General features: G+C 47.3%; 1 protein-coding gene across 1 annotated transcript in view; it reads left to right on the forward strand.

The window, feature by feature from the left end:
- Window positions 1-12,392, forward strand: part of lrrc9 (leucine rich repeat containing 9) — a 185,802-nt gene that overhangs the window by 136,777 nt on the left and 36,633 nt on the right. The window contains exon 23 of the mRNA XM_041214204.1: window positions 7,987-8,117. Within this exon, the coding sequence (XP_041070138.1) occupies window positions 7,987-8,117 (131 nt within the window). The remainder of the gene's footprint in view (window positions 1-7,986; window positions 8,118-12,392) is intronic.

Genomic DNA, 12,392 nt, shown 5'->3' on the forward strand with positions numbered 1-12,392 from the left:
ACTAGTTGTGATTAATATCCTTCATTAACTCAACTACACTACAAATTTAAGCAGTAGTGAGGCTGCTAATTATATTTTTATTTTTAAGAATGTGGCATACAAACTTTCAAAGAGGAGGTGGTTAGGGCCAGGAAACTGATGTAGGGCATCAGAATGTCGGTGGGAAGAGACTGGACAAGGGGAGAAAAAATGGAGTTAAGATAGAATAAATAAGTTCAGTGGAGCAGGAACAGGCTGAAACGATGGGTCTACCAGGACAGTCCTCTGTGGATTTTGGTAAGGAGATAGAAGCAGCCTGTTCAGAATTCAGGGATTATAAGGTGGGAAGCTGTGGAGGGAAGATCTCCAGATGAGGTGAGGTCAATGATGGTCCTGGAACAATGGTTGATGTTCAATGATGGGTTCATGGTCCAGGGGAAGGTAGGAAGAAGTATCTAACAACAACAGCACTGCCCTTGTCAGCAGGTTTGATAACAAGGCCAAGGTTAAACCTGAGCTAACAGAGTGCAGCAAATTTGAAGGGAGGTAAGCAGAGAAATTAAGACAGCCGATGTGACGCTGACAGTTCTCAATGAAAAGATCAAGAGTGGGTAAGAGGCCAGAGGGAGGGGCCCAGGTGGAGGAAGGGTATTGAGACAGGTGAACGGGTCTGTGGAGCACTAGGGAGAGGACTGCTGTTCAAAGGGGTCAGCACAGAGATGAAGGTGATGGAAGAAGGGTTCAATGTTGTGCCGAGCCCGAAATTCATGAGGTGAAGGCGTAAGGATATAAAACTGAGTCCTTTGCTGAGCACGGATTGTTCAGCGTCAGAGAGGGGAAGTTCAGAGGGTATTGTAAATGCACAGCGAGAGATAGGATTAGAAGAAGGGATGGGGTCAGAGAGAAGGGAAGGAGAGGAAGGATCCAGAGGGGCTTCGGTACCCATAAGTTGTTGGAACTTGCATTGCTTAGCAGCTGAAAGGAAGAGAAAAAGTTTCTTGTCGAGGTATTGGATGAGAAGAAGAATGAAATGAAACAGGACCAGAACAGCTTTGAGATAGGGTGAGTCAGTGCTGCTGGAGAGAGAGGTTAAGTGTTTACATGTAGCGGCGCATGGCACTGAGTCTGGATCTCAGAATGCGGCAAGAACAGCAGTCCGAGAAACGTTGTTTGTCTTATTTTTAATATATTCTGGTTTTTTGTTCCATTGTTTTGGATTAGGTTTCATAATCTTTTTGAGTTGTCAATGAAAGCCTTAAATGTAATATGTTCCTTTAACTAAAAATATAATTTTTGCTATTAAATTTTTAAAATCCAGGATCATCGAAGATGATAAGTATCAATGATTGGTTGGCGATAGACATAATGGCAGTTAGCAGTATTGGAGGAGCAGGTGGGGCTTATTTGGATACTATTTGCAGCATCAGGTGGCAGAACAAAACCCCCAACACAGGGGTTGCCACAAAATACTGCACACCTAGCATCAAGAGCACAAAGTCAATGCCTTCATCCATCCCTCCAACACTGACTTCATATGCAGTATTTTCAATCAGTTATGCAAATCTAGACTTGGTCTAATGTGACAATGTGATGACATCAAAGTAGATTGTAAACCGTTTTTTTTTGCTGAACACACATCTGCCAACATGACAGGAGAATCCATCATCAGACTTCAGCACCATTAGAGCGTAGCTTTGCCATTTTTAAGAAATATTTTGGGATGGATTGCACGGCTTAATTTACTGGGCAATCTCTCTGGGTCTAGCAGTAGTACAGCATCTCAAGACTTTGAAGGAGAGAATGCCAGGTCAGGAACACACTGGGAGAGCCTTGAGTGCTGCCAACCCGCAGGGTGAGGAAGATAGCCTGGATTTTGCATGTGTCTCGCAGCATTGGGGAGAGTGTGGTCTGGAGAGTGGGGTGTGTTCTGAGCAGGTGTGTTATGGGGTCTGGAACATTGGGGCATTCTGATATCTGGCAGTAAAGTGGAAGGAAATAGAATGTGTTCATCATTTTCAGGCCAGATTTTAGAAGTACACCGAAGAAAGATCCAGAATTTTAGATTAGTTGTGTTCCAGTTGTGATAAATAAAAAACACACAAATTCCACAGTGACAATCCCACTTGGTGCCAGCGAGAAAAAGCAAGAAGTTACATTTTCTGTGCAAACCCTTTCAGGGTTAATAACTTGACTGTTCATAGCCTAACCGATATTCTGGTGGGCTGGCGTATGATGACCTAGGCGCATGACGCCTCTCCAGCTCCATCGCCTCCTGCTCGTATCTGGTTATAATGGCCAATTGAGCCTGGCCTCCGCCAGTCCACACCTGCGCTGCAGTATTGTGTGCTGTCATCTGAAAAGGAGACAGGAGCATTGATTAGTCCACCCCGTACCTGGATTGCCGTTGCATCCCTGCCGCCCCCACCTGAGTGAAACATTGTAGGACTCCAGTGAATTGTGACCCTGCAGCTGCCGCACACTCACACCAAGGAGCCAGGACTGACCACCACCCCCCCTTGCCCAATGCTGCTTCCATCACATTTGCCACCCACATGGTTTTACCTTACAAAGCAAGGACGCACAAGTACCTGGAACGCCAAGGGCAGCAGATGATGGGTGCCCTGCCACCTGGAAGTTCCCCTCCCAGCATGTCAACAGCCTGACTTTGACATTCTCCAACACTGCGCCTAGGTGCAGATCCTTGAGGTAGCCCCCAAAACAGTACTGTGGGTGTCAGTCTACTGCATGCAGCAGGTGCAGAACCCAGCTCAGCACAACCCTCTCAGGGTGAACTAGGCATAGGCAATATATGCTGGCCCACCCAATGAAGGCCACATGCCATGAATGATTCAATGCAGTAACTACATTCAGAGTTTGGGAGGGGACGGCAGGGAGGAAGCCTAACTGCTGTGTTAAGTGACCCATGCCAACAGGTACTTACCCTTCCTGAGCGCAAGAGGTCGTTGAAACACTTGTGGCACTGAACCCAGGTGCATCACACCACGTCATGTGAACTCATGATCTCTGCCACCTCCTCCCAGGCATGTTTGGTCATGTGGGGGTGGGGGAGGGGGCAGGGCCTCCTCCTCCCCTCCCTGGGAACAAGGATCTCATGCCATGCTGCCAACTCCTCACGGAGGGCAGCAAGGCACTCGTCCAAAAAGCGAGAGGCACTGTGCCCTGCTGACCTGCCCTCCTGCATAGCCTGCTCACCAGCAGCGCTGTAGAGAGCCCTTCTGCTGGCCATGGTTCACAGACTTTGCAAGGCTGCCTGTGCGCTCTTTATACAGGCCACCGGATCGCCATTGGACCCGCCAGTCATTGCAGTCCCATCGCCGTCCACCCACTCCCACTATCCTCGGGAACCGCATTTCACACTAGGCGGGCTTTTGTTGGCCCACCCAAGTGAAGTGACGGTGTGGAGCCAATCGTGGGTGGCGATCGGCTCCGCGCCCGCACCCAACTGGCCTGCCTGACGGGGAGAAAATTCTCCCCTTAAAGTTGTTTCACTTGAAGTTGAGATTTTCAGGAATGCAACTACAACTTTAAGTGAGAACTTACTGTACGTTTTAAAAGAAGGTTACTAGTCTCTATCACGATCATAACAATATCCTGACCGATGAAAGCAGGACCAATCCATTTCAGTCAATTACCACTCCATCAGCCTTAGCAAAGTGATAGAAGTGTCATTGACAGTGTACCAAGCAGCACACTTTCACAGCAATAACTTGCTCACCAACGCTCAGTTAGGAATCCACCATGCAGGGCTATTCAGTACCTGACTTCATACTTTTTACATGGGATGTGGGCGTCGTTGGCAAGGTCAGCATTTTATTTTACCCATCCCTATTTGCCCTTGAACTGACAGGCTTGCTATGCCATTTTAGAGGGCATTAAGAGCCAACTACATTGCTGTGAATCTGAAGTCACAAGTAGGCCAGGTCAAGTAAGTGAGGAGCAAGCTGACGGACAGCACCAAGCGGGGAATGTGCAGCGGGCAGGGAGACGCTCAGAGCAGGTGACAGCTCAAGCCAACCCAACCTCCTGGACAGACTCAGGCTTTTGGCATCATCTGAGCCTGAAGGAATACACATGTGATTAAAATTTCCATTTTTATTTTGAGTATTATTCATTTAGACCAGGTAAGGATGCCAGATGGGTTTTTACAACAATTGATAGTTTCATGGTCACCATTACTGAGAACTAGTTTTCAACTCCATATTTCTTAATTGAATTTTTACTGATTAATTGAATTTAAATTCCACCAACTGCTGTGGTGGAATTTGAACCCATGTTGTCCCTCGAGCATTAGCATTGGCCTTTGAATCGCAAAGGCATCAAATACGCTCATTGACATCAAATGTGATCATCAATCCACACTGATAAACACGAAGAAATTGATTACTTAAATAATATCTGAAATTATGAGGTTTTTTTTCATTTCATCCAAAAAATCTTGCATTATACATACTTGAGAGCACCAAAAAATCAATGAAAACCCAAAATCCCATCAGTTTTTAATTAATTTTAATAATTCATTAATTGCCATCCTGGGAAGAAAACATGCAGGACGCGGGAGATCGGCGTGAGTCTCGGCATCCCTGGTGCCTCCTTTACTAGACCACCCCTCCCGCTGCCCCCACCAACCACCTCTCAGCATTCCCCGGTAGTTCCCCCACCCCATCCCCACCCCCCAGTTGATTTCTCGGCATTCTCTGGTGGTTTCTCCCCTCCCCCACCCCACTGATCTCTTCCAGGCAGCCCAGTCTGACCGCCCCCACGATGACTTTCTTCTCCCCTTGTGTTGACTCTTTTTAGTCGCCTCCCCCCGACAACTCTCTCCTCTCCCCCGACAACAACTCTCTCCTCTCCCCCCACTCCCAAACGACTCTCTCCTCTACCTCGAACAAATCTCACCTCTCCCTTCTGCCCTGACACTCTCTCGACTCCCATTCCCCCCCGACGACTCCTCTACCCCTGACAAAAATCACCTCTCTCCCTCCCGCCCCTCTGATAACTCTATCCTCTTTTGCCTCTCCCCCAACGACTCTCACCTTGCTGTCCTCCCCCACGTCTCGGGCCTACATTGCTCAACCCCCTTCAGTCTCAGGCCTACACCTCCCTCCTGTCTCAGGCTTACACTATCACTCTCCAGTCTCAGGTTTACGATCTTGTTCTCAAGTCTTGGTCTTATACTCCCACCTCCTGTCCCAGGGCTACACCCGCACCCACTCCAGTCTCAGGCCTACACCTCCCCCCACTTCCAATTTCAGGCCTACACCCCGCTTCTCCAATCTCTAGCCTGCATACCACCACCCCCTCTTGTCTCAGGCCTACACTCCTCCTAGTCTCAAGCCTACCCACCCCTGAACTTCTCAAGCCTACCTGCCACCAAACCTCTCGGGTTTACCCGCCACCGGACTTAAGAGCACTGCCGACCTCCTCCCCCGGTGACTGTCTCCATACCTGACTTCCCCAACCCGAGCACTCACCTCCTTGTGCCGCCATTGCTGATCCACACCAGCTGGAAAGCTGCAGCAGAGGCCTTCACTGTCACTTCTGATTCCGGTCCACTCTTTGAGCTGAGCACTTTCGGGGTGGGGGGCGGAGGAGAAAAATTGGGGAAGAGGGGGAGGGATGGGGAAGAAGGAGTGGCCAAAAGGGGGAAGAAAACTGCTGCACTCGGGTGGTGGATCGGGGGTTGGATGGGAGAAAATTGCTCTGGGGGAGGGGATGGGTGGGAGAAAACTGCTGAAATCCAAGAGTGGGGGGTGGGGCAGGGGTCTGCTGCACTAGTTATAGGTTATGAAGAAAAATACAAAACTAGCTTGTCAAAACATATACGTTAAAACAGTCTGCTTTTTCTAAAGTTAGCACAGTTTTGGGATGTTTGAAGCTATATTCAGAAATATGGAGAACAAACTCTACGATCATTTTTGGTGTCAGAATGCTTAAGGTAAGTAATTTTGCTGATTGCAAATGTTTGAACATTGCAATTTGATGGCAATCCATGATGGTGAAGCCAGTTGATCACTACTTGCGATGTCAAATGATAACTAAATGATTGCTTTTGAGCATAAATGTTATCAAAGCAGGAGGTTTGACGAGCAAGAGAGAGTTGACAAGTGGGAGAGGCTGCTCCAAAAGGGCACTGATTGGGTCATGCAACACTACGTTGGCCCCAGCATAAAATTACACTAAAGCGGAAAGATTATACCAGCCCCATTATTTCCATGAAATTAAAGCAGAATGATGCTGAATGAGGCAACTTAAAACAGGATTGATCTCCACTGACAACAACACATAACCAACAAGAGTTCCATGGGCACAGTCTTTACCACAAATGGCACATGTCTGCAGAATCTGCTCAGCTCGGTCTGGCTGGGGTAGACCCATCAATGTTATCTCCAGTAACAGAAACAGCTGCAGCAACTTATTCTCAGCTTCTGGATCTGGACTGTCTTCCTCAGTCTTCTTCCGCTTGCTTGTGCTGCAACAACGGACTCAACAACTGCTACTGTTGCTTGGACTGATCTGTGTCCTATATCTTTCAACAAAGTTTTAGTTTCGATTTCCCAAACAGTTTGCAGTTTCCTTAGAAACTGGGAAGTTTAGTTTCATTTTTAGGTTTACCTTTTCTGCAAATGTTTCAGCCTTGTCTTTTGCAATGATGTGTTGGGTTCCCCCATCCTTTGGGGCTATTTGATGAGCTTCTTCTTTCAGTTAGTTGTTTAGTAATCCATCATCATTCATGGCTGGATTTTGCAGAACTGTAGGGCTCTGATGTGATCTGGTTGTGGAATCATTTAACTCTTTCGGTCACATGCTGCTTCCATTGTTTGGCATGCATTTAATCCTGCTTTGTAGCTTCATCAGGTTGGCACCTCATTTTTTATGTATGCATGGTGCTGCTCCTGGCAAGCTCTCCAGCATCCCTTTTGAATCAGGGTTGATACCCCTGTTTGATGTAGTGGTAAGTGAGAGATATGCCAGGCCATGAGGTTACAGATTGTGGTTGAATAATTCTGCTGCTGCTGATGACTCACAGCAGCTTATGGATGGCACTTTGGTGCCACTAGATATGTTATGAGCCTATTCCATTTGGTATGCCAGTAGTGCAACACAGCATGATAAATGGTATCCTCAGTGTGCAGACAGGAAGTGTGCTGTAAAGGGTGGATTCTAAAGTAATGAATTCTTACAAGTTTCCTCTTTAAGAACCCTGACTGACTGCATGGATTGCTGTGTGTGCTTTAATTTAAATAGGCTGTGCTGGACAAACCTGCTGAGAAACACAGACCTCCCGGTGCCATGGGTGTGAAGTGTTTTGCTATTACCAAGGCAGGCTGATTAATTATTGTTTAGCCTTTTAGAAAACAAACTTCACAGTCTGGATCATCAGCTTTAAGTCACCTTTTCTGTTATCACTATTTGTATGACTACATTTTTGTTTTATGTAAAATGAACAGCTGATGAAAAAATTCTCAAATTTCCCAGTGTGTAAAACGTCCATCATCCTTAACAGCTCACTACTACCGTTACTAAGCTAATTCAGAATTTATAATGCTGAATTTATAATCTCTATATTCAGGAGTAGTTTCCTGTATGAAAGTCTTGTGGTCCTGTCTCAGTCTCAAAAGCTCTGGGATCGAGCCCCAGCCCCTTGATGGCCAAGGAAGGTGTGTTCATGGCGAAACAGGTTGATTATCAATCTGCAAATCCTTTCAACACACACTAGTGGCAGGTGGTAAGATTGGTTCAGTCATGTGATGGAAGGAAAGTTGGATCCTCTACCATCATAATTCTTAGCATCAGACTACAACATTTATATAAAAGTGCATGTTGCTACAGCAATCTAGGCTTCCTGAATGATCTGTAACACATCACCACCATAGTTATAAATTAACAATTAGAAGTTATTTGCAGCAGCATTTTACATCTGTAGCTCATTCATATCTGAATACAATTAGGGCGCTTTAAAATCTCAAATTTTCTATTTGTGTGCAGGAACCAGCACAATCTGAAAATGCAAAAGATGTGTTTGGTGGTAGACTCACCTCTGACATGGTTACAGAGAGACTGGGGCATTCAAACTTTTCAGAAATCTTAAAGTTGGAAATGCCCGAATCTGCAATCAGGTAATGTATAATGATATAGTGCGAATATTGAAAGCTTTAAGTCAAAATACAATGTTTTTTCTTTGATTAGCTGAAATCCTCCTTGTGGTAGGTTATTACATTTATACCATGGTTCTCTTTCAAGCCTTTACATGCATCAAGTTTTGAACTTTCTCAGCTGCATCAACCCAAAAGTGATGTGATGAATGGGAGATTTGTCACCATACAAATCTTATAAATTGCACATATTTTGTTTATTTATGAAATATGGTTGACAGCTTTAAATTTCCTGTTGCCATCTGGAGAGGATGTAGAATGCTGCAGAATGTCAAATTAAAGATATTGGGCCGAATTTTCCATTCTGGAGACTAAGTGTGGTGGCGCGCGGGATTAGCAGCAGGTTTCTTGCTGATCGACAGGACGGGTTCTCACATTTGATCTTCTGCTTGAAACCTTATTAGTTATGCATAGGCGAGCTGCTCACTGAATCACATGGCGGGGTGGGAACTGATTCACCTGTCCACCATTACCTCATGGGGTGAAGGTTCCTGGCGCCATATTTAAATGCCACCCCAACACACACATTATTCTCTGCAGCTCAGCTGTGTGGTCGAAAGTTCCAGAGGTAGCTCCAAGGAACAAGATGAGTGTGCCAAGGTTTACCTGGGCTTCCTGGAAGCTTTAATTAGGGGCATCTGTCAGCACCTGGGGTGGGGGGGGGGGGGTATTTTTCCCAGGATGGATCCAGGTGATCCACCAACCTCACCTCAATGACCTGGGAGGCGGTTGCAAAGGAGGTCAGCTCTGTGGACAACCGCCAGAGAAATACCATCCAGCGCAGGAAGAGGATGAATGGTTTCATCTGCACTGCCAGGGTAAGTCAGCCTTCAGCTCATTCCAACCTCACACTCTCATAATGGCATTATGCACTCAAAGCGTCACTCAGCTCAGGGATATCACACAACATTAGCAGGGAAGATATCAGCATTGAAAGTCTATTCATCAGCATCTCATTTATCATCCTGCGTAAACAGCATCTTCAGCCCTCAATGGGGAGAGCTCAGCACACACAGCATCCCATCCATTTGTCTTCATGCAGGCCAAGCTTGCCCACCAAGATGGAGATGTCCCAGACAGGAGGAGGGATGGCCAACATCCAGGAGCTCTCCAAATTCAAGGGTGATGCTGCCGAATTGGCACGGGAGGGCAGAGATCGCTCCTGTGGTGATGGTGAGATCAGCCTCTCCCAGCAAGCCAGCATGAATGAGCCCTCCATGAGTTGATCACATCCTGTCTTTCACAGTGAGTGACATGCAATGTTGTATTCAGCCTGTTCATGAACTAAATCTATCTTTTATCTCTTACAGCCAGCAGCAGGTTTTGACAAACCAACACATCCAACATAACCCCAGCCCCCAGGCCTCCTCAGAGGAGGATGATGAGGATCCATTTGAGGAACACTTCATTCACCTGCACCCTGCACCAGCACAGACACATACACCCCAGTGAGTCACACATCTAGATTAGGCTCGGTGTCACATTCTGGAGAACACCTCACTGCAATGTCTCTGCAACAGTTGGAGGCGTGACAGCCTAGCTCTCTGGCACTTCGAGGACTGCTGGAGAACAGGCACCCACTGTGTCCGAGCTAGATGAGCCTCTAGAAATGGCTGTTGCAAACATGCAGAGATGCAAAGACAGCAGCAGAACATCAGGCAGAATTGTGAGAGGCAGTTGACAGACGAAGGCAAAGGATGGGGGAGGCCGTCCATGTTCTGATGTCATGACTCCAACATGTGAGCACCAGAAGGTCTCCATGGAAAGGGTGGTGGCCACTTTGGAGACCTTGGTCTAGCAGGTTCTGCTAGACTTGCGCTCAGACCTGCACTCCATCGCTGTAGGCATTGGTGGCATCCATCAGTTGCTAGGTGAGAGGGGGTGCTGGCACCTCAATCTTACTCCTGGCACCCCTTCTCCTCAAGAAGGCAAGCAGGGGCCCTTGGGCAGCAACAGGGAGGAAGACACTAAGCTGGACACCACAGGGACCATTCACAGGGACAATTGTCTCATCATTTGAATGCATCATGCATATGCCTCTATGTGCCCTCTTAATACTCTGAATGGCTGTCTTTGTGTGCCTCCAATTCATGTGATGCTTAGAGGGCTAATGCTGGTTACTCGCCCCATGCGTAACGTCAGGGAGATATGTCCAGCTCTTTCCTGAAAGTGTCTGCACTTCAAGTGTGGAGCTTTTATTCCTCACAAGACACCATGGAGTTATGCGTACTCATGTGGCTTGGAGGGTTACCAGTAATAGTGTCTCATCAACAATGAGCTGCCACAATGTTTGTGCCATAGCACAAGACTTGCAGCCATGATGGTATCTCCAACCATATGTGCATCTCTATAGCCACAAGATGTCTCTTAGTCAGGTGGTCATGAATGCATCAAGTCCAGAAGTCACAGGGTGTACACTGGAGAGCTGCCTTTCACTTCCCAGAGTGGCTGCATGCAGCTTCGGCTGCTGACCTTTCGAAAGAGTAGGGCCTGGTGATACTTGAAGGTTGCAGGTCCAAGGCTGCATGCAGACCTTGTTTTCGGTCACTGCTTATAAAGGCCTTTCCGAGCCCCGACATGGCATGAAGGGCCAGGAGATATGCATGGTTACTCTCGCATGGACCTTGCTGCTGCTGGAACCTTGTGATTGACAGTGTCTCACGGTCACGTCTTCTGCATCGTGCTGCTTCAAGGGCATCATCAGGTCGCAGGTGACCCTTATTGACATCTTTAGGTTCCTGCCCTTCCACGTCCTCATTGTCCAAGGAGTGCTCAGCCTCCTCCATGTCTCCCTCTGGCAAATTATCTCCCCTTTGAAGCAGCAGGTTGTGCAGGGTGCAACAGACGATGATAATACAGGATACCTTCTGTGGAGGGTACTGCAGAGCACCACCTGAGTGGTCCAAACATCAGAAGCATATCTTCAGGATGCCAATGGTCTGCTCTATGATGGATCTTGTGGCACAGTGCGCTGCATTGTATCTCTCCTTGGAGGCACTTTGAAAGCGACGCATGGGTGTCATGAGCTATCTTTTCAGCAGGTACCCTTTATAACCCAGCAGCCAACCCTGTAAATGCTGCGGCCCCTGGAATATCTGAGGCACTCGTGAGTGACTCAGGACATAGGAGTCATGGGAACTCCCAGGGTACCTGGCACAAAAATGAATGATGTGCCTTTAATGATTGCAAGCCAGCTGAACGTTGAGGGAGTGGAACCTTTTCTTGTTAGTGAGGATCACGGGCTGATGCTATGGAATTCTTAAAGCAACATGTATGCAATTGATTGAACCCTGTATTCTAATGAAGCCTGAGATAGCCATTAGTCCAAAAAATTTGGCAGCTTGGCTACTGTCATCCATTATGAACTTCACATAATGATGAGCCTTACGGTAGAGGGCATCTGTCACCTCCTTGATACATTTATGTGTTGAGGACTGAGAGATGCCACCTAGATCCTTGGAATGGTCCGCTTGCAAAAAAATTGAGTGCGGCGGTGACTTTCAGGGGCACTGGCAGAGGATACCTCCCCAGTCCATGCGGCTTTGATCTTCCCGCAGAATATGGGAATATGAGACATCACATCTTGACAATAGCAGACATGTGTGATACTGTCTCTCGCTCATCTACAAATAGGAAAGGCGTCTTTGGTAGACCCTTGGTCATGCTAGTCTCCTTTGTGGGATGCATTTGAGCTCCTTATCCTCTGGTTCTTCTTGGGGCTCCCAGATGCGCTGTGGAACACCCCTCGGAGGTTCCTAGATAAGGATTGCAGGGCACCTCAAACACCCAACCCCCCCACTGACCACCCGCTCCTCCCACTCACAGGCCACTCCCCTACCCACAGGCCACCCTCTAACCCCGACCCATCCTTCCCCCAACCCTGCTATCCTACCACTTGCCATATAAACTTATCTTCTCCCTGGCTTCTCAGTGGCTGGACTTTAAACTTACTTGCCTTATGGCAGCTAGTGCTGTAAAAAATGATGTGTTTCTGCTTTACCTCCAACGCTGTAGCCCTTGACAGAAGGCTGTGGGAACCCATTATTGTTAGTAAGTACTGATTTCCACATTTAGTCTTAGGGAGGGGTGCTACACAATCAATCACGACCCTAGTAAAAGGCTTTTCAAATGCTTGTATTGGCATTAAAGGCGCTGGCTTAACAACTGCTTGTGGTTTCCCTGTTACTTGACATGTATGACAGGATCTACAGAATTTGACTATATCCCTATGAAATCCTA

Source organism: Carcharodon carcharias, chromosome 20 (genome assembly GCF_017639515.1).
Source record: "Carcharodon carcharias isolate sCarCar2 chromosome 20, sCarCar2.pri, whole genome shotgun sequence".
NCBI classification, from domain to species: domain Eukaryota; kingdom Metazoa; phylum Chordata; class Chondrichthyes; order Lamniformes; family Lamnidae; genus Carcharodon; species Carcharodon carcharias.